This window comes from Moschus berezovskii, chromosome 4 (genome assembly GCF_049115385.1).
Source record: "Moschus berezovskii isolate FMDL1 chromosome 4, NW_MosBer_1.0, whole genome shotgun sequence".
NCBI lineage: Eukaryota > Metazoa > Chordata > Mammalia > Artiodactyla > Moschidae > Moschus > Moschus berezovskii.
The window spans coordinates 108,770,998-108,794,919 of NC_142463.1; the positions used below are offsets into that span (position 1 = coordinate 108,770,998).

The 23,922-nt window shown below is 43.0% G+C and overlaps 2 protein-coding genes across 15 annotated transcripts in view; both read right to left on the reverse strand.

The window, feature by feature from the left end:
- The window catches only part of NUP210L (nucleoporin 210 like), a 106,410-nt gene extending 100,326 nt beyond the window's left edge, over window positions 1-6,084 (reverse strand). Inside the window, exons 1-2 of the mRNA XM_055403997.2 lie at window positions 4,663-6,084; window positions 3,022-3,158 (exon numbers count right to left, since the gene is read on the reverse strand). Coding sequence (XP_055259972.2) covers window positions 3,022-3,158; window positions 4,663-4,859 — 334 coding nt within the window. The 5' untranslated portion in view covers window positions 4,860-6,084. The remainder of the gene's footprint in view (window positions 1-3,021; window positions 3,159-4,662) is intronic.
- A 141-nt stretch (window positions 6,085-6,225) lies between these two features.
- TPM3 (tropomyosin 3) overlaps window positions 6,226-23,922 on the reverse strand; it is a 28,378-nt gene continuing 10,681 nt past the window's right edge. For 2 of the 14 annotated variants that reach the window (XM_055403998.2, XM_055404000.2), the window contains 8 exons: window positions 21,616-21,749; window positions 20,053-20,170; window positions 19,894-19,964; window positions 18,519-18,594; window positions 17,848-17,910; window positions 17,591-17,660; window positions 16,558-16,636; window positions 15,628-15,829 (listed from right to left, as the gene is read on the reverse strand). In XM_055403998.2, coding sequence (XP_055259973.1) covers window positions 15,826-15,829; window positions 16,558-16,636; window positions 17,591-17,660; window positions 17,848-17,910; window positions 18,519-18,594; window positions 19,894-19,964; window positions 20,053-20,170; window positions 21,616-21,749 — 615 coding nt within the window. In that variant the 3' untranslated portion in view covers window positions 15,628-15,825. Of the gene's footprint in view, window positions 7,576-15,627; window positions 15,830-16,553; window positions 16,637-17,590; window positions 17,661-17,847; window positions 17,911-18,518; window positions 18,595-19,147; window positions 19,224-19,893; window positions 19,965-20,052; window positions 20,171-21,615; window positions 21,750-23,922 lie in introns of those variants that run through there. The other 12 variants (XM_088835794.1, XM_088835798.1, XM_055403999.2 and 9 more) reach the window with 7 other exon arrangements.

A 23,922-nucleotide genomic window follows, 5' to 3' on the forward strand; every position in this document is an offset into this window, starting at 1 on the left:
AGTTTCTCTTAAGGCATGCTCTCCCCTTTCAAAATGTCTCTTTCCATTTCAGACTGCCAGTTCCCATTAAGATAAGAATGCATCTTGTAGGACACTAAGACTGCCATTCATTATTGGGAATCTCTATCATCTATGTACACAATTGTTTTAATAGCAAAACTGTGAAAGCTGATTTGAAAGATAACTTTGGAATATTCACAAGTCAGATTAAACTAAGCTGAGAGCCAGATTTGACATTTCTCCAAGCAGCTGTGTGAATGGCTCTTTCAACATCAGAATGAATTCATGTAGTTAAGAGTAATTACATGACTTTCCTGATGGTACAGATAAGAATCTGCCTGCTGCAGGGGACAGGGGTTCGATCTCTGGTTCAAGAATATTCCATATGTGGAGGAGCAACTAAACCTGTGAGCCACAACTACTGAGCCTGTGCTCTAGAACTTGTGAGCCCCAACTACTAAGCCCATGCACCTAGAGCCTATGGTCTGCAACAAGAAAAGTTATAGCAATGAGAAGCCTGCGCACCACAGTGAAGAGTAGCCCCCTCTTGCCACAACTAGAAAAAACCCACCCACAGCAACAAAGACCCAGTGCAACCAAAAATAAATACAATTTGAAAAATTAAAAATAGCATATGTGTCCAAAGCAACACTTCTTTTCTCATCTTCGTATACTTCTCTATCCACTGTAGCTGCCCTACATGACATGGTCCTCATGATTCTCATCTTTGAAATCTCATGTTTCATTGACTCTAAGATACTGATTTTTTTGACAGTTCAACATCTCTGAAATTAGGATTTTATCTTATGACTGATGACATCTTAGAACTGTCAACCACCAGCAGTCATAGCATAGTTATCATTTACTGCATTCATGAGAACTATAAAAGGGCCAACATCAAACTTGCCGAATGGGTATTAGTAGCTGGAAGAAATCATGGTGAACAATGGTGGAGTACTCTTCCCTTGGAACCAAACAGTTAAGGACACAGGGTGGGAAGGTGGTGACTCAGATGTGCTAGAAAGTTTTTCAAAGCTGGAGACAAACAGGTCAGCTTTATGAATTGTAAAGGCAACTAATGAGTCCAATACTAATACCTTGTAGGTGGTTTTGGTTTAATTGATTCTTTTAAGAAATGCAACATCACTAACAGTTTCAAAGGTACAAAGGAAGATGTTGTGGGGATAAACAGACATTGATGATTCCCAATCAAAAAGTGATTCAGATGAGGCAAAAATGTTAAATTTATCTTAGGAATATTTTAACCAGTTAATTTTATTTCCTTTTTATTAGGCTTGAGAGTGATACATAATAAAAATAACCATCTAAGTCAAAAAGAGCCCTTCAATAGGTATAAACTAAAAATTCTAAGTGAAGAAAAGCAGTTTAGTTGGCAATGTTGTTCTTAGTAGTACATTAAAAATAGTTACAATAGATGGCATCTTCAATTATATAAAATATGGTATACCAATCATCTTAAATTTATCTTTAATGATACAGTATAGATACACAATTTATCAAAATATTTAAGAGCCGTGCAGATGTTTCTGACCTATCAATATGAAAATACCGAGTGCCAGAAACTCAGGGACACAAATAGCATTTCTTAAGCTGCTGCTGCTAAGTCACTTCAGTCGTGTCCGACTCTGTGTGACCCCATAGACGGAAGCCCACCAGGCTCCCCCTTCCCTGGGATTCTCCAGGCAAGAACACTGGAGTGGGTTGCCATTTCCTTCTCCAATGTGTGAAAGTGAAAAGTGAAAGTAAAGTCACTCAGTCGTGTCTGACCCTTAGCGACCCCACGGACTGCAGTCTACCAGGCTCCTCCGTCCATGGGATTTTCTAGGCAAGAGTACTGGAGTGGCTTGCCATTGCCTTCTCCGTTTCTTAAGCTGCTTTGGTCTAAAAATGACTAGCATGTGCTTCCCAAATTTCGGTATGAGAATCATCTGGAGAGCTTGTTAAAAACACTGATTCCTGGGACTTCCTTGGTGACTCAGTGGTTAAGAATCTGCCTGCCAAGGCAGGGAACGCAGGTTCGATTCCTGGTCCGGGAAGATCCCATGTGCCATGGAGCAGCTAAGCCTGTGCACTACAACTACTACCGAGATCGAGTGCTGCAGTGACTGAAGCCTGCACACCTAGAGCCCACGCTCCCCAAGGGGAGCCCGAGCACCACAACAACAGCAGCCCCCACGCACTGCAACTGGAGATCACCCTGGCACAGCAGCGAAGGCCCACTGAAGCCATAAATTAAAGCCACAGACCCCCTGGCTCATTCCAGAGATTCTCATACAGCAGATCTAAGGTGGCGCCTGAGAATTTACACTTCTGACAAGCGCCCAGGGGATGCTGAAGACGCAGATTCATGGATGACACTAGTACTTGAGAAGTACTAGTTCTTTCTTTCTTTATTTATTGGCTCCCCTTGGTCTCTGTTACTGCACACGGGCTTTGTCTAGTTGCAGTGAGCAGGGACTACTCTCAAGTTGTGGGGCTCAGGCTTCTTGTGGTGGCTTCTCGTTGCAAAGCATGGGGTCTATAGTGTGTTCGGACTTCAGTAGTTATGTCATGTGGGCTTAGTTGCCTATGGCACATGGGATCTTCCCTGACAAGGAATTGAACCTGTGTCTCCTGCACTGGCAGGCAGATTCTTAACCATTGGACCACCAGGGAAGCCTGAGAAGTACTAGTCTTTATTCTGCCTTTTGCCTCACTCAAAACCAACCTCAGAACGTAACAACCAAGCTAGTACTGATAAATAGGTCTCCTTCCCTTCTCCACTGATTCAAACAACCAGAATTTCTGCTCTGTATCAGGCACATTGCCAAGGGCTGGATGTTCAAAAATAAAAAAAGTTACAGGTTAGGATGCCAAAATTAAGGTTTATATTGCATGAATCCTTTTTTCTACCTTAAGGGGTATTTGAAGCCAACACTGTCTGTGTTAATCATCTATAAAAGATATCAGATTTTTCTACTCCAGATGAACAGTTACATAGTGTGTTTTGTCTCAACATACCTATCTCTCGAGCAAGAATAACACTGCTGAGGCGTATTGGTTGGGTAGATTCAGCAATGAGCACAGCTTTTTGAGAACATAAGGTGCCATTTTCATATAAAGGTTCAACAGTTACTGCATCATGATGGGTGGAATGCCTGCCAGGATAAAATACTTGAGTATGAAATACGAATGTGGGTTAAAATTAACTTTTGGTGGAACAAAGGTTCCTATAGTTTTTCCATGTTACATACTATCAGGTGTATTTAAATGTTTTTCTTTAAAGTAGAAACATTGCTTAAAGAGGTAAGATTTAAGTGGAAGAGATTGATTAGAACATTTTCCAGTGATCCCTTGTGCCAAGTTACATTTCTCCCTCAATATTTAAAGTAAGATTGTTACATTCTTCCCTCAGTATGTAAAAATAGGATCGCTGCTGTGTTTGAAATGAGAGACCTGGATTCTCAAACTCTGAGGAATGAATTTCCTCCAATCCTAGAAATTGAACTGTTGCTAAGGTGGAAATCTTGCTAAAATCATGAGGCATGAGTCCAACTCAAAATACAGTTTAAAAAATCATTAATATTTTTGGATGGATGGAAGGAATGGCTTTCAGTACTAGATTGATGCCTTCCATCATCCTCAGTCAGGAGATATGTCACACTAGATCACTGTGTAAGCCTGATTTCCTTATACAGCCTCATAAAATGAGAGATGAACACCTTACACTATGGAGAAAACCTAGTGCTTCTCTTCAGTGATGGTAAAGGGAAATCTCCAATTAGGATGAGCTCTCTGATACCTTGGAGCCCACTTCAGCTAGGTACCCTTACCCTTAGGAAACCATACAACCTATGTTTGGGTTCTCTCATTCCAGAAAATCATGTCTTTTCATCCTCAGTCAGAAAGTCATTTCCCCCAGAGCTGATTACCCCAAACTTGAGTGTACACTTCAAGAGAGTACTCTCATATGAGGTAGGAAATATATAAATATGCGACAGGCAAATCTTATCTTCACCTAAAATACACCTTCTCATACAAGTTTATACTTCATATTATCTATGCCTCAATTCACTCACCTGTAAAATGGAAAAAATAGCGCTTAATCTTTAAGACTGTGAAAACGGAATGAGTTAACACATGCAAAGTGCTTAGTTAAGTATGCAATAGTTAAGTGTTTTTACACTGAAAACCTCACTTTAGTTTGCAGAGAACTCGCACATCCTAAGCCTCTCTAGCCCCTCAATAAATTTCCTCAGACTTTGGGAACTCCTCATCCTAGCTGTTAACACTGAAAGTTCTTTGCAGTGGGTAGTCATGGTTGTCTGAGGCCGCCAACACAGGGTTTCCTTGTACGCTGACAGTTGTTCACACAGTGACTACCCCTCGCAACACATACCATGAGAAAGCCAATCTCACACGTTAACTGCTCATAAAAGGACCCACACATAAGCTGAAAATATCCCACACAACGAGGACAGGCCATATCAGAAGGGCTGGCCCTCCATTCCTGCTGACACCCCACCCCTGATCCCTACAGGCAAGGCTCTTCAGGATGAGTGACCACACAGTATTGCGGTGGCGTCTTCCGTTCAATGAACCCCTCCCATTCTTCCTGGGTGGCGTGGGGGTGCATACTCTCGTGATCCCGCCACCCCTCACCAAGTGTAGCAGCCCCGCTGAGCCTCCAGCAGGAAAGGAACCCGGCCTGGCTCCCGGCCAAAGGGTAGCAACACCTGTGGTACGTTAAGCTTGTTGGCCAGGGTTCCAAGCAAAAAGAGACGCAGAAACAGGAGGCGCTGTAGAGTCACGCAGAACAGCCCGAAGCATCGGGGATTTGGTGACCCAGCAGCAGTCATGGCGCCCGTCAACTCCTGTCTCCTTGCTTAACTACAGCCGTGCCCTCACCTCCAACATCAGCCAATCCGCAGCCGTGACGTCAGCAGGCGGCCGTACCGCTTAGAATTATGGGAATGTTTTTAGGAAGGGCTCCAACAAGCAGTTATGGAAACTTTAAGGCAGAAACCTAGCTGCTGCTGCTGCTAAGTCACTTCAGTCGTGTCCGACTCTGTATGACCCCATAGACAGAAGCCCACCAGGCTCCCCCGTCCCTGGGATTCTCCAGGCAAGAACACTGGAGTGGGTTGCCATTTCCCTCTCCAATGTGTGAAAGTGAAAAGTGAAAGTGAAGTCGCTCAGTCGTGTCCGACCCCTAGCGACCCCACAGACTGCAGCCTACCAGGCTCCTCCATCCGTGGGATTTTCTAGGCAAGAGTACTGGAGTGGCTTGCCATTTACCCACGTAAAGGGCTACCTTCTTAAATATTGGGTGGCAGGCCTTTTTAATAGGAAAGAACAAGCAGAAAATTCTAACAAAAACCCAGCAAACTCTCCCAATGAAATTTCTCCTTCTGTTGCCTACAATGTGTTTGACTCCTAGAGCAACCCCCCACCAACCTTTTTGGGGGGCAGTAATTTCCAGTCAGCATTGGCCCGTGCATATAAATGGAAAAAATGTTCCAGTCTCTGGTATAAACAGCTGGACTTTGTCAAGGAAGCTGTGTCATTTTTACTAGTAAGTCAGATTCATGTCCAGCCTCAAGGCCAGAGTGCAGGAAATGCCAGGCACTGGCGTCTCAAAGGCAGCTTTGAAAGCTATCCACTCACACAACCTGTCTGTAAGCAAATACTCTGAGAGCACCTCTTGTTAAATTAACTTGTTTTCTCCAAATATCTAACAAAGTATTAGCTCAAAGGCTGTCTCAGGACAGTTTACTAAAACCACACATATATGGGAGTATGTAATCAGTGTCATATTATTGAAATTGTTTAGTGAGCAGAGCCCAATAAAACTGGGATTTACAAGAAAGAATAAACATGCTTGTAAAGGAAATGTATAGCTAACCCTGATGATGCCAGTGTCAGATTAAGTAACATTAATATTAAATGTCTGACACTTAAATGTTATTTCTAATCTTTACATTTACCTAAAAATACATATTATCTTTATTTTACAGATAATGAAACTAAATGATTGACATAAGAACACACAACTAGGGATCTGAGAGCTGAGTTTTGACCCCAGTTTGGACAACTTCCAAAGTGTGTGCACTGCATCAAATCCTACTGCTGCCACCCACAAAGATCTGATCTTTACCCAAACTTCATAGCTCCTGTGGAGAAAGCCCATTTGGATTGGGAAATAAAAGCAAGTACTTCTGAAGGTTGGAGGGACTGGTTCTTTATTTCAAAAAGACATTTATCAATTTTCAGTATCAAAACAGTTATACTATTGTTTTTTTTCTCCTAGTTGGTCCCCAAAGAGACCACACCAAAGGAGAGAAGATTTTAAGCCAATTAAGCTGCAGGATGCACACTTAACTAACAGACCTCACTGAAACCTCATCAAAAAAGGGGGATTGGGTAGGGAAAGAAACTTTAAAAGTTCAGCACACTGCTAGCCCACAGACTGCAGAGAGCTCTCACAGGCAGAGGGGTGAACAGTGTGCCTCAACCCCAAAGAAGCAAAGTTCCAAAATAATATAAAATTTAAAAAGTTTTGTACATAGCTTTTCAAGATTTCTCCAGCACTAACCGATACAAAGCACAATGAGATGGCACTTTTAGAGACAGCAGCTTCATACCCAGAAAAGGGTGATGAGATGAGTTTCATAAATCAGTGGCAAAACATAATTTTCTTTCCTTTCTTTCAAGGAAGCAGGAGAGCAAATAAGTGGTCACTTGAACATAAGGGGCACATGATCCATTCTGTGAGCAGTTGGAAACAGGGTCGATCTGGGACAAGGATTTGGTCTCAGAGGTTTCACCATCTTAATTGTTTGGTCACTTCTGATGAAAAAAGAAAAAAAAAGAGTTGTCCAAAGATACCGTAAAGCTGAAAACCTGAACAGCACTTTTTTTTTTTTGGCTAACTCCTCCTGGAATCATCTTTCTGGTTTGGCAGGTACTTTTTACAGAGCAATGAGGTTTCCCCAAATGGAGCCTTTCTCTGGGCTGCTAGGCTCTCAGTAAGGCAGGCCCAAACCTTTTCCCTTTCTCTCTGGAGAAGGCAATATGCATTAAGCCGAAACATTACCTTCCAAAAGTGAGAAAGGGATTAGACTGCTGCTTCAGAACTATGGAATTATCTGGAATGTTTTTTACAAATGGTTGTTACATCAACAACAAAAAAGGTAATTACAAAATGTGTACATCACAACATGCTTTTAAAGACACTTTGCATTGTGCTCACATTCCCTTAAACGTTGTTCCCAAAGGTGCTCAGCCTCTAGCCCAACTGGAATCTCTGGGGAGAGGCAGAGACAGTTTGGCGAAAAGGACACAGGAGTTGGGGCAGGGGGAGGTGGCGAAAGGAGAAAGCAGCCTTCCAGTTAAAGATCAGCCCTCAGTTTAAAGGTCAGCTTCGGGCAGGCTGGCCGCAGCGGAGTCGGGGTGAGAGGGAGGAGCAGCGGCAGGGCGGGGCTGGGGTGCTCTACATCTCATTCAGGTCAAGCAGAGTCTGGTCCAGCATCCTTTGTGTACAGAGGTGCTCCTCTTTGGTGCATTTCAGTTTATCTAATGGGGGTAAAGGAGAGATGTTATAAAAGAAGTAAATTTCAAGGTCTACCCATTCTGAGAATTGCTCCTGTTGCAGAGAAGCTGCAGACTAATAAAGCAGCTGCCGTCTCAGCCACAGAAGTGAGCTATTGCATCACTCGGTTTTTCAGGGCCTCAGACTTGCTTCCGGAAGTTACAGGTGTTGCTGGACTTCTAGGGGAGGGAGCTGGGGACCTTATCATTTCCTCTCCTCCCCACACCCCAACTAAGGCTTTCAGTTTTCAGTCACTGAAGGAGGTGGCCTTAAGCATCAGCCATCCACTCTTCTAAGTCTTTGCCCACAGGATAACACCTACTCCAAATAGCCTGCTGGAATCTGACACATTGAGAACAAGGATGGGCATGTTTCTACCAGCAGAAACTCAACTTGAAATTTTGAGTACAAGAGGATCCCCATGCACTACAGGTCTTCTTCAACAAGTAGAGAGGAGAGGAATGACTAGTGGGATAAATAAAAGAACCCCCATAGCTAAGTCAGAGAATCTAGAAAGAAAACAAAGTCATGAATACAACAAAACAGGGACTTCCCTGGTTGTCTAGTGGCTAAGACTTTGAGCTCCCAATGCAGGGAAGGGAGCCCAGGTTTGCCTCCTGGTCAGGGAACTAAATCCTGCATGCTTCAACTAAGGTTGAAGATTCTACATGCCACAACTAAGGTCTGATGCACCCAAATTAAAAAAAAAAAAAAAGAATACTGCAAAACATATCCTTGTAGGCAAAACATCAATTGAGACTTTCACAGTTATTCTTCAGGAACTAGTCTGTGACACAGTTACTTACAATTAAACATTATACCAGGAAAAAGAAGCACGAGGAAAAATGGGGAAAACGTCATGAAGAAAACCAGCAGCTGAACATCAAGAAGAATCAAAGCTGCCCAGCAAGCAAACCACTCTCTGCTCTAGGGAGGTAGGGAAAATGCTCTTCAACTCAAGGAAGCGAATGGCAACACTGACCTATTCATATCCCACACCCTTTTCTTTCCCTTGTCTTTTTCTCTACCCAGTCAGAAGGGCCCATCCCCGGGCCTCCAGATGAAGCAGTTACAACATCTTGTCAAGTCAGTCCTTTTATTGTTAGAAAACATTCATGCAAGGAACATATCCTACAGTCAGTGCACAAGTGAAAGAGCAGCAAGTAAGGGTGGAAAACAGAAAACTCTCCCAGATTTCCTCATTATAATCTCTCAGGTCCCTCCCTTCATCACCCACCATCTCGTGAAAAGCGTAGAAAGGCAGTATTAATTTTAACTGTTCTCACTTTACAGTGCAGTTAGGAAGACAACACTATTCTAACTATTCCAATTAAAAAGCAATTTGCTTAGGGAAAAATAATAACTTTAAAAAGACAATCAGCTTTTTGCTGGGGTCCAGGTCAGTGGTGTGAGCCGTAAGCTCGGTTTAATGGGCATCAGTGAGCCCAGCCCATCAGTCACATAGATCATGCAGCGTTAGCTTCAGCTCATTAGAAAGCAGGCGGTTTCGCTCAAGTTGGCTGTAGAGACGCTCTGCAGCAGCAGTGGAGAGGAGAGAAAACAAGAGAAGGAGAAGAAAAAGAGGAGGAGAAAGAGAAAAAGGGAAAGTTAGTAGAGTACCAGAAGTAAATCCTGAGACTTTCAACTACCTGGTGTATATATCATGCATCTTTAAGGCTGGATGGATGCAAGGAGGATTCAGTCAGTTGGTGAAAAGACCAACAGAGGAATAAAATAAAAAATGCAGGCTAACAAGCTGAAAGGATGACACTTTGAGGGAGAAAAATATCTCCTTCACAGTGTTTATTCCCTGGGTTAGGAAACTGAGACAAGTGAAACATAGCAAAAGAAGGAATACAGTTGGCTTCTAAGAAATACATTTACAAAAATTAGAGTTTGTAAGGAACCGATGTGAATAGTTGAATATTTTTCTGTAAAAGCATTCAATACAGCATTATGAACGGGAGACTGGGATACACAGCCCATACTCACTCAACCCTACACTTTTTAATGCTTTCTTGTGGTAGGTGTTCAGTGAAAGACCTATCACAGTGGCACATCCAATCAAAACCCAACTTCACCAAACCTGTTAGTGGCCACAGTTGCCAGCCCCAGGGATGATGGATTACTAATGCAAGCCAATCAAGACTATCCTGTTTCTCCAGCCTCACTAGCAGCTTAGGGTGATCATGTGATCCAGTTCTGGCCAATGAGATGTAGGAGGTAGTGTGTCTGGGGGCTTCTGGAAAAGCGAGCCTTCTTTCTTGCCTTGAACATGGATATGATGACTCGAGCTGCAAATTTCACTTAAGAAAAAAGGGCCATAAGAATCACAGAAAGCCCAACTACATCAAGTCAAAGCTGTTCAAAACAAGACTTTTTATTATGAGAGAAAAATAAACCCATATTTATTGAAGCTGCTATTAAGATGTTTCTTAACTAAAAGCGTTCCTGATACAAGTAATTAAGTGCTCATATCACCTGGCTTTATCTGGATTTTCCACTTGGAGCACATCTTAAAGAGGTAGAGAGTGGTGATTGTCTTGTAAGGTATAGAAATATCAAATCACTATGTTGTGCATCCACAACTAATATAAACAGTGTTATAAGTCAATTATACTTCAACAATATCACAGAAAAAAGAGATCAAATTTGTGGTTACCAGAAGGGGAGTGTGTATGGGGGTACTGGATGAAGGTAGTCAAAAGATATAAACTTCCAGTTATAAAATAAGTAAGTACTACAGATGTAATATACAATACAATATAGTCAGTACTGCTCTATATGTTTTATATATGAAAGGTGTTTTTAAAAAGTCACCCTAGAAGTTCTCATCACAAGAAAAAAAAATTTTTTTTTTAAATAAATAAAAAAGAGGGGATACAGTGACTCCAAATTCATGTGACCAACGCAAGGGTAATGGAAATTGAGGGACAGGTCCTCCTAGTCTACTCCTAATGTCAGCCTCTCGTGTTCATAAACAAGTTTCTTCCTATGTTTTACAGTCTGTTTCAAAATGGTCTCAGAACCTCAATATGAAAAAGACTTCTCTGTCTTGCATCTGTGGGCTCACTATCGGCGTTGCTCATTTACCTTGCCTTCTGAACTGAGGTTTTCCCAGTTCTACCCAGAAGCTGGGGACTAGTGTGTTCCCAATAATACTTGCCACTGTGTGTACACTATCCAAAACAGAAAACATACATGCATAAAAAGATCCTGGGCGGAATAACCAAAAATCAAGAGTTTCTGCCCCTTATATTAAGGGGCAGAATTGGAGAGGATTTTAAAAACTGCACTTCCTACTAAACCAGTGTCACAATAGGAGGAATACTCTCCCTCCCCTCCCCCTAGAGGGGAATTGAGAAATGTGTGAGGGCAGGTTTTAATTGTCACAATAACTGGAGGGTCTGACATATTTATTGGGCTGCTGCTGCTGCTGCCAAGACGCTTCAGTCGTGTCCAACTCTGTGAGACCCCGTAGACGGCAGCCAACCAGGCTCTGCCGTCCCTGGGATTTATTGGGCAGGGGACAGCAATAAATAGGATTGTTCTGTACATCCCAGAATTATCCTGACCTAAAGGGCTAAAGCGGAGAAGGCAATGGCAAGCCACTCCAGTACTCTTGCCTAGAAAATCCCATGGCCGGAGGAGCCTGGTAGGCTGCAGTCCGTGGGGTCGCTGGGGGTCGGACACGACTGAGCGACTTCACTTTCACTTTCACACATTGGAGAAGGAAATGGCAACCCACTCCAGTGTTCTTGCCTGGAGAATCCCAGGGACGGGGGAGCCTGGTGGGCTGCCGTCTATGGGGTCACACAGAGTCGGACACGACTGAAGTGACTTAGCAGCAGCAGCAAAGGGCTAAAGTCCACCATTGAGACACACTGTACTAGTCTACACTAGTCCATCAAGTCTGGGATTGGACCTGTCTTATTCACTGAGGCAATCCTGACAAACACGTAGGGGTTCAGATTGTGTTGAAATCTCATTCCTTGAACTTTTTGGTGTTACAGTATATCCAGAGACCATTTGCAACCTGGCCGTTCCATAACATCTATACCTAAGTTGGTCTTAGTGTGACTCCCACTATCTTAGGAAAGATAGGTGTTATTAGGATCCTAACTCTAAAAAGTCTGGGCAGGGAGTTTTGTTCCATTTAGGGAAGAAATAAAGAAGCAGAGAAGAAATGTGAGCATTTTATTGTCTGATTAAATCCTAGAACTTCTAGTTCCTTTAGAATTGCATAAGGTCAGAAAGATAAATGTGATTGTTTTCTCACCTTGAACTTTGTAATAAGTAAGGTTTCTAACTCTGTTATTTCTATTAACTAAAAATTCAGAACCAGATACTAGTTCATTAAATTTCTTGGTTCCCTGTAAGAATAAATAAAACGAACAAACAAAAAGCAAGTCAGAGAATCCCCCTTTGGTCTGATTTTCCTTTCAGGGAATAATCCCAAGGATGCTACACATTCTTAGGCCTCACTAGTCTGAATCAAGTAGATATCATTCTATAACAGGAAAAGGATGGGAGTGCCTGGAATAAGGGGAACTCTATCAGTGTTAAAGACTCACATTCAAGGAATGATGTAGAACAGATTTTGCTTTTTAACTCCTCCCTCATGTTAAGGCTAAGGAATATTCAACCAATATCATGTGAATGGAAGAGTCTGGGTGTGGCTAAGACAAGGCTGCCTAACATAACAGGTCAGTTCCACCCATCAGGTAACTTGGGATCCAGTCACATTTTGTTTTATTCCTTGTCCCAACAATGGTAATGAGGAAGGGAAGAATGGATTCCCAACACATCAGGCTGTGGTTTTTTTTCTTAGAAATTAAGATGAAGAAAGTTAAGGGGTGAGGCACTTTGCTCTGAGATTACCAATACTCTGATGTTTCACCCTATTCCCATAGCAAGTCTTGGCTCAAGTAATGTAAGATGGTTTCTACACCTCACTCTTCTAATCCTTCTCCATTCTTAGTTCTTTCCTTTGTTAGAAGCCTTCCTCTGTGCCAAAGTCAATTGCTTCTGCCCACACTGAAACAGCTGGAACTATACTAGACAATGAATGCAGCAGCCACTAGCCACATGTGGTTAATTAAATTCAGAACTAAAAGTGAGCAGAATTACAATTTAGTTCCTGGGTCACACTAGCCACACTGAGTATTCAACAGCCCCAGGTGGCTGGTGGCTGCGATACTGGAAATCACTGTCAAAGGTTCGGACAGACATCAGTGTTCTAGACTATACTCCATGCCTTTTTTCCTTTCCATCAATTTGCTTCTGCTCCTTGAAGTATGGCTCCTCTCCTTGTCCTTAATGCTCAAAATATACCCTCAGATTAATAAAGCATCAATGACAATTATGTTTTCATAATTTTCAGTTATCATCCTTCTCTACCTGTCAAAAGTTGAGAATCATTGGAAATCACCCAGTGACTCAAATTTTTTTAAAAGCTACTCATTTTTTCTATCCCTCCAACCAGTTCCATCTGGCTTCCACACAGATTTTCCTCTGCTTAGTTTTTCGTTTTACATTTGTAATCGTCTTTAGGATTCGAATTTACTTCCATGGCCTAAACTTCCTGCCAACCTCAGTTCAGTTCAGTCGCTCAGTCGTGTCTGACTCTTCGCGACCCCATGAATCACAGCACGCCAACCTCACGGACTCCTAAATCTCTCTCGTATCAAACTCTCCCCCTCAAGTGCTTGGATTTGTTTTCATCTTGGATACCAGCTAGTTTTACAGACTTAGGCCCTTGCCCTCCCGAACCAGGACCGCATGACCCCCCCACACCTCTAATGCCACCATTTTCCTAGGTTCAAAACCAGTCATCCTTGATGCTTCCTTCTTGCATTTGCTGACCACCCTTCATAACGCGCACGGTCAGCACCATCCCGAATACCACGATCTAGGGCAGATTTTTTTCCCTGGGAAACTGCAATAACCTAACCCAGTATTTCCTAAACTGTGGTACAGTCACTGTCAGTGATACGTGAGAAGATTGTAGACAGCACACTTTTGTGAACTTAATTAGCTATATGATCTTAATGTTCATTAGAAAAAAACACTAGCATATGTCAAAACTTTTGATTTCAAGTTAGAATTGTGTAGTGTAAGAAATTTTTTTTAGCATAAGAAATTTTAAAATGCATAAATTAAAAAAAAATAATGTAGGCTGCATGTAAATATGGAAAAAGCAGTCAAAAGTGGTATGCAAATGAATGAAATCTGAGACTCATTGCCTTAATGGATCACTTTGATAATCTTCTCCCTTTCCAATATGTTCTTAACTTAGTTGCCAAATTAATTCTTCTACTCAGAACACATCCTTGTTCAAAATCTCTAGTGGTACCCCCATCACCTACAAAACAAAATTAAAACTCCCCAGCCTGATTACAGCACATACCTCTTCCCTACTTTAGCTAAATGGACCCTTAAACCTCTGGTGTCCTTCCCAATCCTATGCCTTTGTTCTTCTGCTTTTCTTTGATGAAAATGCTCAAGATCCACTTTCCTTCAACCAGACTATCAAAAATCCAATCTTTTGGAATCCAATAAAAATGAAGAGGAAAGTTTCAACATGTTTATTAAGTAACTTGCATGTGCCTCCTATCATGACACTTTTCTTATCATCAGCACTGCAATCAACCTCTTCCTCCCTCTGAGGGCACTTGATTATTTGGGGCACTCATCACACATCATCTTTAGTTTTATACATGTTTTCTCTCCTACTAGATTCTGAGCAACCTGAGAGTAAGGAGGATGCCTCAGTCGTAACACCCTGTGCCTAAACTAGTAATAACCTGTACCTTAATCACAAAGGCTGTATGGCAAAAAGAAATGGTATAGACAGAAAGAAAACTGAATTCAATGGGACCGAAAGTTTTAAATTAGAGAAAACCTCTATACCTGGCTGTATCTGTTTAAAAGAAAGCCAAATTTTAAATATATACTGTGCTGAGAAACTAGAGTACTAAGCGGATGACTTAGGTGCTTAGATAAGTATAATCAATGATTGCACTACCCAGATTAAACTTTCTCTGCTAGCCACTCTAGTACTCTTGCCTAGAAAATCCCATGGATGGAGGAGCCTGGTAGGCTGCAGTCCGTGGGGTCGCTAAGGGTCGGACACGACTGAGCGACTTCACTTTCACTTTTCACTTTCACACATTGGAGAAGGAAATGGCAACCCACTCCAGTGTTCTTGCCTGGAGAGTCCCAGGGAAAGGGGAGCCTGGTGGGCTTCCGTCTATGGGATCACACAGAGTCGGACACGACTGAAGTGACTTAGCAGCAGCAGCAGCTATGTGAATCAGCACAGGAATTTCTGGAAGGTTGATATTTAATTCCACAACATGAACTTAGGAACAATCCTACTAGAAGCAATTTACCATATTTATGCATGTACTAAAAAAAGTGGTACCTGTGTATAACATTTGAAATATGCATGATTGATTGTTTTCACTTTTCCGGTAACAATCATTTATCACTTATATTCCACTAGCATATACTAGCAGGCACATAGTGGTGAGCCTCAAATATGTAAGAAGGGTTTAAAACTGCTGGAAATTCTACCTCTTATGTATTTTCTCTGACTTGGGACAATAAACTTCAGTTTCAGCAGTCACATATTTGGGTCCACCGGGTATTCTGAGGATGAACCACTGGTAAAAGGGTAGAGAGGATATATTGAGGGGTACCTCAGTGGTCTCTAAAAGAAGAACCTAAGGAGAAGACAAACATTCCAGGCAGGATGATTTAAGAACCTGGGAGTAAAGGACTTGAATAATTTCATTCAGCTTGAGTGTCAAACTAGAGCTCCTATTCTAAGGAACCTCTCCTAGTCCACCAATCTGATAGATCAGTTGAATTTAAATGTCAAGAAAAAATAGACACACACAAAAGTGGCTTTGATTATATAAGTCAGAGGAGGGAGAGCCTACAATAGCTGCGCCCCACATCACACCCCCAAGGCTCCTTTTTAGGGACAGCAGCAGCTTTGTCAATGACACAAATGCAGGGTGGCATGAGGCTTCCGGCAGCTTAACATTTTAATTTGGGGTGAGGGGTGGAAGAGAATACATAAGTTGTTTTGTGGCCACCTCCCCCCCGCCCATCTTAATGCCTTGGGGATCAGCCAGGCTGACCCAAATGGAATCCAGAGCGAGAGTGGGGCGTTGGGTTCCCCGAGGAAAGGGGGTAGATCCAGAACAGAGCAGAAACGGTGATAATTATCTGTGTGAAAAAGTAAGGAGACTCTGGGTGAGAAGGACAAGCATCAATCTGGACAGCAATTTGGGAGAAAGGAAGAGGAGAAAAAGGAAGAGGTGGCAGTAGGAATGATAAAAGACAGCCAGACACTGCAGCCTGAGTCATTTGGCTTCTTTTCAGGGTTAGTGGGGAAAAAGCAGATTAGCGTCAAGGATCAGGGATCCACAGCAAACAGATGAAGGCCCCCACAACTCTTTTTGGTGCTTTTTACTACTTGGCTTGCTCTGGGACTTGGCTCAGCCTTTTAGGCGAATTTGGTATTTCCAATCATGGGTGTTTCACTGGAACTTCAGTATCAGGGTACAAACCATACACACCAGGAAGTCTGGGAGCTTTGGCCCAAGTCACTGGCTCTCCAGGCCCTAGTTCTTTAATTGTATGACAACATGATTATCTTAAGCATTAACTCTTCTGAGACAAACCTTAAGAAACAAATGGGAAAATCCCGGTGTCATAATGAAGGGACCATGAATAAAAAGTACAAAACTTACACGTAGATCAGAGTTCTACCACTGATCCACGATTACATGCCTCTGCAGCTTTTGCCAATGAAGTAACCAGCACCAACGTTTTAAAGATAAGAGTGGAGACTCTAGTTTCAGAAGACAAAAGCAGAGCACACTATGCACAGTCTGTACCCCCACCCACCCACAAGCCAAGGTCCCAGCCCCACTCTGCTGTCAGATAGTTACATAGAGGTCATGTCATTGAGGGCGTGGTCCAGCTCCTCGCTAATGGCCTTGTACTTCAGTTTCTGGGCATAGAGCTCATCTGGACAGGCACAGGAACCACAGGGAGGGATGAGGACACAGAGTAAAAGGTATCAGAGGCAGATGAAGAGAGGGAATCGTTAGAAATGAGGGAAAGCGTGACCATGGGTCTCATCCCACCGAGAGGAGGATATCTATCCTGGTTGCCATGACTGGCCATTTTCAGATCCACTGTCCCCAAGACCAGCCAGACTTCTTGATACCTCTGATACCTCTAATCAATTGCAGCGAAGGTTGAGAACCTGGGCATAGTCGTGACTAGAAATTCCAATTACCAAAGGCACTCAAGAGGATACCACTCCAACCCAGCGAACCTAATTCCCAGTAGTGATAATGCTGAATTTAACAAAAATAGGAAAAGGAGAAAATACACATTAATACTCAGACACTTAATATTCAAACCTACCAAGCATGACCAATATTCTTGGCCCCTTTCTACAGGCTGCCTACCCCAAACTCTCCCAAAGAATATTCTGCTACCCAGAGTGTACCAAAGCAGCATATCTCAAACTTCTCAGAGCAAAGTACAAACTTTCCCTTAGGGTACACGCAGCTGCCAAATTGCAGGGGCAGGAAGCATTCAGAAAACCCCCGGTATTGGTCAGCTCTGAGAAGTGCTCATTCCACCTCTGCGTCCCTCGGTGAGGTCCCCCCACAACTTGAGTGGTGAACAAAATTGCCCAAAGTAGCTATGGGGTGACACAGGGGTACATGCCATGACCAGTCTCCTCCAAGGGGAGCACACCGTTTCCAGAATATTAGGTTAAGTCTTATTAAAGGAAAAGAGTATAAAAATCAAGTTCCAAGATTTGACCCACTTCACCTGGCTGTGGCACAGGACAGGGCATAGGATGCACACCAGGTCACTACCAAATCCTTTTGGTGTTGAGGGGAAGAGGGTCAAAGGGCAAGGTCTTCCTCTCTATTAATTTTAATCCCTCACCAGGCTCCATACCTTCCAAATCATCAATTGTCTTTTCCAGCTTGGCTACCGATCTCTCAGCAAACTCAGCACGGGTCTCTGCCTGGGGGAACATGAAATGAGTCAGAATCAGAGATAAATAAGACAGTTCAAGAAGGGCCTCTATTTTTTCCACCTTTTGCTTCTATAATTTTCAGAACCAAAGCCAGCTAGTCTAAGTCAACAAAATGCCTTATATGCCTCTCAATGTCTTGGGGCCCCCCTCCTCATATACAATCCCCCCAGCTCACCTCCTTGAGTTTATCGGTAAGGATCTTTATCTCTTCCTCATATTTGTCTTCTTTTTGAGAGTACTGTAAGAGAAGTAGAATAAACATCTCAGAATAGATATTACTCACACAGATGACACCCCACTCCCGACATTTACATTCAACATTCTCTCGGATTGAATGTGTTGGATGATCCATGAGAAAGAACAGGCTGTTTCAGAACAAACAGTCCTTAAAACCCACAAATCAATGTCCTTGGAGCCATGATAACCTCAGACTCCACCAGGACCATTATTTTTAAAATGGACCTAGGCTTTGATCAACACAGGAAGGCATTCTTCCTGCCTCCAGGTTAATGAGTAAATGTGGCTGAAACAGTCCCACAAGAAGCTAAAAACAAGCCATCTTTCTTTATGCTCATTAGGTTTCAGACCTCATACTACTTGTTGCCCCCAAATGTCAGCATAGCAGGATCAGCCTGAGGAGAACATGACCCCGGGAATGTGAGACCAAGAAGTTACTTCAACTACAGCAGTCAAAGTGCACGGGAATTGGCATTAAACCCGAATCTGGAGAGAATAGGTGGATACTTCTCACTGGATTATATAAGGAATGAGTTTCTCCCATTTTTCATTAAGGGCAGGGCTGGGCCCAGGCCCCAAAGCCTGTCACTTTTACAAACCAGCCCCTACCTTCTCCGCCTGAGCCTCAAGAGACTTGAGGTTGTTGGTGACATTCTTCAGCTCCTCCTCCAGCTCAGAACACTTACTGTGAATATTTTAAATACCGCAGGAGAGGAAAGGGGAAGAAGAGAATAAAAAAAGGGAGAGAGACACACAGACATGAATTGAACCTATATATAGAGAGAGTTGGAAGGCATACTGGGGAAAAGAGAAGTTCCCAGGTAATCTGAGCAAGCATCAACCCTCCTCCCTCTACCAGAAAACATATCAGGAGCTGGACCTCCTGGGCTGGGACTCAGAGTGTTCGGACACTAGTAAAGAAAACACCTGAGAAATTGCTACCAGGAACAAATCATAACAGCTACCTGGGGTGGAAGTGGGAACGGATGCCCAACCCCAAGAGTCCCCCAAATCACCCAGGGGAAGGCGAGACCCTGTGGAGAGGCAGTGAAGTAATTAGGAAAGAAGAGATGAAAGATGCCAAGTAAGTGGAGAGGAATGGAGCATTCCATGAAGAGATGAGAAAGCACTCAACAAATCAACCAGTGGAGGGGAGGCAGCTGCAAAACAGAACAAAAACAAAACCGAACAAAATCACACCATACACCGAACCTCTCTGTGGGTTTAATGGTTAGTACCTTTTCTTCAGCAGCACTCAGACACTTCAGGTTCTGGTCCATCAGTCTGATTTGCTCATCCATCTCTCGGCAACGGCTGTTAGTGATAGTCACAGGGATCGCACAAGCCAGGTGGCGGGGAGGGAGAAAGGTCAAAAAGGAACACAAGGAAACAAGCAGCAAAATGGGAAAAATAAAAATTTTTAAAAAATGGAAAGAAAAACATCACCATGGTCATGATATGTCATGTCTAGGAGAGGGAAATGCAAGGGAAGCACAGATAAATCTGTATCAGCACAGACTTTGTTAAACAAGGCCCAGAAGGTGCCATCAGGGGAACAGGTCATGTCTGCCTTTGCCTGAAAGTTCCCCAGCAGCTTAGAGAAGTAGTAAAAACAGAGACAGATCTTAAGTCAGCACAGTCCTTCAATGCCTCAAGGAGAAGCAGAACCCAGCTGGAAGGACCCTGTAGGCCTACCGGCCAACAGTTCACCATTTTTTTTTTTAAGAATTCATAGTCCCCTCAATTTATAAACCCTCCCAACAAGAACTCAGGAAGCCTCATTTGTCACATGGCGTGAGTTAAGACAGTTAAGAAAGCCCAAGGCCATTCTTAGGGCTAAAACAAAAAAAGCATTCTAGATGACTCCCACTCTCTAGGTCCTGTTTAACAAGGTTGAAGAAATGCTAGTTTATTCACATTAGTGCCCAAGACAAAAGGGAAGGAACAGAATGGTACAGCAAGATTTGGGGGGCAAGATACTCACGACTCTGCCAGCTCAGCTCGCTCCTCTGTGCGTTCCAAGTCTCCCTCAATAATCACCAACTTACGAGCCACCTACGGGAAAAGGCATGGGTTCAGTTCAGTGAAGCAAAGAAAGGGCCGATATCACTGGAGAGAGAGGGACAAGCTGAGAGTGCCATACCTCTTCATACTTCCTGTCCGCCTCTTCTGCAATGTGCTTAGCTTCTTTGAGTTGGATTTCCTGGAGTTCCATTTTTTCTTCATCTTTTAAGGCTCGGTTTTCAATAACCTTCATACCTCTGCCAGAAGCAACATGGACAAATGCAGCTCTGACAGCTTGGGAAGTCTGTCATCAGCTCTACTCTAAGGGACCCCGGACTGCACCATGTAAAGCCCATGCCTCTCAGCTTCTGTCGCTCAAAAAGAATTTTCATAACACCTTCTCACCTTAGTTGAATTATTCTGCTTAAAACCTTTTCTTATAAATACATGCTTATTTAAAGATTAAACATTTAAATGAACAGTCTAAAGGTCTAACGTAAAGTCTCCCTAATTCTAGTCCTGCTCATCAAAAGTAATTGAATACCTGATAATCCTTCCAGAAATGTTTTATATACCAAAAATCTCATCACCTTTCCTCACGCCCCGAAGGAACCATACTACACTGCTCTGCGATTTGTTTTCCTCATTTTCTATAATTCAGCCACTATTCTATAATAGTATACGCATAGCTGTCTTATTTACTTTCATGGCTGCACTGTGTTAATGTACTCCCAACAAGGAGTTTTTTTTAATTCTGAAAAGTCTTAGTTTGTACAAGTCATCACACACTTTTGTTCTCATTTTAAGTCACGTGTGGCAAGAAGCCAATTGGCTATTTTCTTTTTTTAATTTTTTTCATTTGGTGAAATTTTAACTGTAATGTTTTTGGCATTGTGCTTTGTACCATTTATTAAATAAAAATTATTTTTTTAAAAAAAACTGGGTATTTTCAAAGATGAGCTGGTTCAAGGACTGTGGTTCTAACCCTGGACACACATTAAAATTATTGATGGAGGGGGGAGTTCTCTGGTTGCCTAGTGGTTACAGCTCTGGGCTTTCATTGCTGGGTCCTGGGTTTAATTCCTGGTTGGGGAACTGAGATCCTGCAAGCAAGGTGATACAGTACTCCCCCAAAAATTTACTGGAGAACTTTAGAAATAGCCAGGCCCCTTTATAAATGACCAGGCCCCTTTCACAATGGGTTCTAACCAATTTAGGATGGGACCCAGGCATTCTGATGTATTTTTTAAACTCCCCAAAGATCCCTACCATGCACTCCCATGATTCTAACAGTGCAGCAGGGACAAGAGCTTATTAAATCAGTGATTGCTGGGCTCCACCTCTGATCCACTGATGAGTGGCAGAGGCTGCTGATGGGAGTTTCTCCCAAATTCCCAGGTGCAGCTGGTCTGGAACCTCACTTTGAGAACTGCTTTAAGTGGGTGCTAAATGGAGGCCACTACAGCGATACTATTACTAGGTGAATTTATTTATAGAGAAACACCAATTACACGAGGGTCATGGATCCAGGTAACCCTTACTGTCAGTTTTCATATGTAGAGAATATGAGGGACAGAAAGAAAGAAGACCCTGTAAAGACAGGTCACTGTTTTTAAAAAAATAGGTCTTTAAGGACCCTGTTTGATTAGAGCCATTATGAACAACTTTTGAAATCCACACTCCATCAGGCCCCGCTACATACCTCTCACTCTCATCAGCGGCTTTCTCAGCTTCCTCCAGTTTCTGCAGGGCAGTGGCCAGGCGCTCTTGAGCTCGGTCCAGCTCCTCTTCAACCAGCTGGATCCTACGGTTCAAGGAGGCCACCTCAGCTTCAGCCTGTGTTTAAGTGAAAGAGGGGAAAAGGAAGCAGAGGCATGGTGAAAAGAAACTGAACTAACTATGACACTAAGATAGGTTGAATACCACCATGAGGAAGCCAAATTCTTGCGGGGTAGAACTTGTCCTAACTCAGATGCATGTAAGACCAAGGAGACATGATTATATACTCTATATTATTACAGGTATTTTCCTCCCTTTCCCATCAGTGAATTCCCGTATGTTCCACAGGAAAAGTGTTTTAAAACTCAGTTCCTTGCCCAGCCCAGTGTCAGTTAGTACCACCCTCTTTCTGGACTCAGTTCAAATTCCTAAATGCACTAGTGTCAGAAAAGGTAAGCCAGTGAAGGGGTCTGCCTGAGTTTTGGCTTAGAGACATGTCTTATTCTGCAGCAGCTTTCCCATAAGTGTCACATAAAGTGGAAAAATAAAAAAAGGTTTCTCAAAGAGGGAATCTTGGATTATCTGTTAATCTGCTGCTTAACTCAAGTTGTTAACCCTCTGATAACCTTACCCTAACACACCCAACAAGAGGATGACTAGCCAAGAGAATATTTTCCAGAAAGACCTTCCAGACCAGAAAACAAAAGATGGAATATTAGGATACCGACTTTCCACCCTTTCAACTGGCCCCCACCCCCCGCCTTTTAAAAGTTGACTACAAGGAGTTTCTTTGGGCTAAAATTATCTGCTTTCATAGAATTACCAAAAAAACTGGGGGCAGAAGAGAATGTTCCCTCCAGGCCTTCCACCACCCCTCCGAATTTCTGAATTGTGACCCCTTCTATTCCTCAAGCCTCATTCTCCACTATAATCTTCTCCCTGGCTCCCACCCCACAATAAAAAGCACAGGTTGGAGTCCAGGTAATCCCATGCCTCCTCCTGGGCCATGGAATAAGAAGCAAGGAAAGAAGGAAGCAGCCGCATCAGCATGAATTCTACTGGTAGAGAAGCTTCTCTCTTTTGATTGCCCTTCCCCTCCCCACACCTTTGCTGGTGGCAAGTACACTGACTGTCACAACTGCCCAAGAATTTAATCTGCCCTGCACACTACCCAGTTCAGATGCTTATCCAAATGCTTGGTAAACACGATCTCTCTTCCACAGCCCAGATTGTGCCTGAATTCTATTACCCTGATTTCCTCCTGGCAGTCAGGGGTGGGGGTAGCTATAGAAATAATCTGGGCCACTAGCCCCTATGGGAAGGGATATAGCCCAAAAGACTCCTGTTAAGAACTGGGTTATGTAGCACACAAAAATTTCCAAATACAAACATGGGAGATTCAAGGAACTGCAGGGGGTGGGGCTATATAACCACTGCCCTACAGGAAAAGAAAATCAAGATGTCTACATAAGCTGAAATTACTAAGAAACCGTTTGCATCTCTATTCAAAATAGCACAGAGACGAGTATTCTCTGGTCCTGTCTCAGGAAACCTAGCACAACACAGATTTCACCTCACAAGCTCAAAAAGGCTAGCAGGTCAAGGTTATTATGAATCTGGCTATCAGGCAAGAACTGTGAAAGAAGAACTGAGAACTGACAGTTCAATCATTTACCCCACCCCAATACCTTCAGATGCCTAGAACTTAAAAAAAAAACACAGAAGACAGAACCCAGATTTGAAGGAAGCTCATGAAATCTAAGTCCCCACCCAGCTCACCAGCAGTTCCCCAAATGAAGTAAAGATAACAGGCTATGGGGGCGGGGGTGTATAGTTTCCATGACAACAAGCTGGCTAGGGCAGTTTCTCCCACAAATCAGCATTTACAATAGAATTCTTCGCAAGGCTGAAAAGGGAGGAGGAGAAAACACATCTTGGTGCCCTAACCAGAGCATGCGCACACTGAACAAGCCCATACCAAAAACAGAACGCAGGATGGGAGTCCCACAGCAAAAGCTTTGGAGACCCCCGTGGGGAGCAGAGGGAGAGCAAGGTAGTCACTGTTCTATTTTTTTCTCTTCCTACAGAGGATCAGTTCTCTTTACAGTGAAACAAAAGCTTGCAAAATCAAGATCTGTTTAATATTTAAAGGAATAAGGGAAGACACCTACCTGACTTTTCCTTCCAGCCAGAATCTATGCACAATGCCTGTCCCTTTCAGGTCAATTAAGTGGTACCCAGAGATTGAGTGGGACTAACTTCTGCAGGTGACAGTGGGAAACATGGCCCG